This window comes from Thecamonas trahens (genome assembly GCF_000142905.1).
Source record: "Thecamonas trahens ATCC 50062 unplaced genomic scaffold supercont1.47, whole genome shotgun sequence".
NCBI lineage: Eukaryota > Apusomonadida > Apusomonadidae > Thecamonas > Thecamonas trahens.
Window position 1 is genome coordinate 41,967 of NW_013657633.1, and position 2,102 is coordinate 44,068.

General features: G+C 67.0%; 1 protein-coding gene across 1 annotated transcript in view; it reads right to left on the reverse strand.

Moving 5' to 3' along the window:
• Positions 1-267: 267 nt before the first annotated feature.
• Positions 268-2,102, reverse strand: part of AMSG_12245 (uncharacterized protein) — a gene marked incomplete at its 5' end in the record, with an annotated part of 3,197 nt that continues 1,362 nt past the window's right edge. Inside the window, one exon of the mRNA XM_013899245.1 lies at positions 268-1,756. Coding sequence (XP_013754699.1) covers positions 296-1,756 — 1,461 coding nt within the window. The 3' untranslated portion in view covers positions 268-295. The remainder of the gene's footprint in view (positions 1,757-2,102) is intronic.

The window sequence follows — 2,102 nt, forward strand, 5'->3', positions numbered from 1 at the left end:
TCCTGTGGTTGAATCTACCTTGTTGGGGCATGACATGGGGGTGGACGGGTGATGGGGGGGATGGGAGGAGGGGAGGGGGAAGGGGGGGGCGTACCATGATGGGTGGGTGGGTGGGTGGGTGGGTAAGTGGTGGGTGGTGGTGGTGGTGGTGGTGGTGGTGGTGGTGGTGTTTGGGGGGGAGGGGGGTGGAGTGCGAGTGTGTCGCGGGCTGGCTGTGGGTGAGTGGACGAGTCGGACGGGGGTGAGTGTGGGAGGGGGTGAAGCGGCTCGACGCGGCAGAGCAATTCATTATGGGTCACGGAGAGGCGGTCCAGGCGGGATCATCGGCACCGAGGAGGTCGACACAAGCCTGGAGATCAACCTGCATGTCCGGGATGAGGTCGGCCAGCTGGCCGGCGAGGGCGGCGACGCCTGGGAGGTCTGCCGACGGCGGGAGCGGCTTACCCTCGGGCGCCGCGACGACCTTGCCGGCGACAACGGCGCGGGCCGAGGCCTCGAGGACACGCTTGACGGCAGTGAGGAGTAGGGTGCGCATGTGGGAGGCTTCGGCAGCGCGGTCGGGCTCGGCGTCGCCGGCGGCGAGCGCCGGAGCGAGCCATGCCATGTACGCCTCGAGGTTGGGGAGGACGGCAAACTGGACGACGCGCGGGCCGAGGGCGACGAGGCCAGCGACCGCGCCATAGTGCGTCGTGACCGGGCGCGAGGGGTCGAGGAAGGCGCGGACAAGGGTCTTGCAGATGCGCGGCTGGAGCGAAGCGTAGGCCGAGCCGTACAGCGAGCAGACGTAGCGGACCAGGCGGGCCGCAAAGAGGCGGAGCTCCCAGTGATTCTCGGACGGCGCGGAGCAGAGGCGGCGGCCGAGCATGCAGGTGAGGATCGGCGGCATGAGCTGATGCAGATACGGCGCAATGTGGAGGTGCTCCGACTCGAGCAGCGCCTGCGCCATCCGCATCAGTGAGGTGAGGACCGGGAGGTTGCGGAGCGAGACCGCCACCGTGTGTGCCACAAAGTGCACAAAGTACGGCACAAGCTGGTGGAGGCCCGGGTCGCTGCGGATCGACTCGAGGACCGCGTTCTTGAGCTCGTCGTCAAAGCCGACCACGCCGGACGTCGCCATCTTGTAGTACATCTGCAGCTCCTGCGAGAGGACGTGCCGGACAAACGGCCGGACCTGGGCGTCCTCCATGCCCGACGCAGTGCCTGGAAGCGCGCTTGTCGACGCCAGCGAGCCGGCCCCGAGCGCCTTGATCTGATCCGACGAGACGCCGACAACGTCGGGCGCAAGACCCTCGCCCGCCAGTAGCGACGCCAGCACAAGCGGCGGCAGGTTTGCCGGCACCGCAGGCTGCACGCCCTCGACCGCCAGCCAGTGCGCCGCGAACGACGGCTCCAGCGGCGCCTTGGGTAGCGGCGCGTGGATGATGTCCGCAAAGCCGACCACCTCGTCGTACGGCACGTAGATGGTCTCGTTGTCCAGCTCGGCTGCCGCCGCAGCAGCAGCCTTGCTCCGCCGCGACTTGGTCCGTGACGCCTTGGACTTGGCCTTGCGCTCCTCGCTCGTCTCACCCACAACCTCGCCGTCATCCTCGGCCGTCTCGCCGCGCTTCAGCACCTCGTCAACTGTCAGGTACTCGCGGGCTGTCTCGCGGCCCTCGTGACCGTACAGCACCTCTACGTTGCGCAGCCGCAGCGCGTTGTTGATGTCTGCCGTCGTCAGCTTGCTCCGCTTGCCGTGTTGCATAAAGTGTGTTGCCTCCTGTGGATGTCGAGTTGGTCAAAGCCGGATCGCGTCGTCCCGCCCGGACACCATCATCATCACCATCGTGCCGTCCACGCCCATCGCATCGTCCGCCATACCCATACCCATACCCATACCCATATCCATACCCATACCCATACCCATACCCATACCCATACCCATACCCATACCCATGCCAGCCAGGACAGTGAGTGACGACCAACCACAGCATTGCCTCTGCCCGCAGCGAAAAAGCGGCCACCACTGCCACCACTACGACCAACCACCACCACGCACAGGAAAGAGGGAGAGAGGGAGGGAGGGGGGGGGGGGGGGGGGGGGGGGAGGGAGAGAGGAGGAGGAG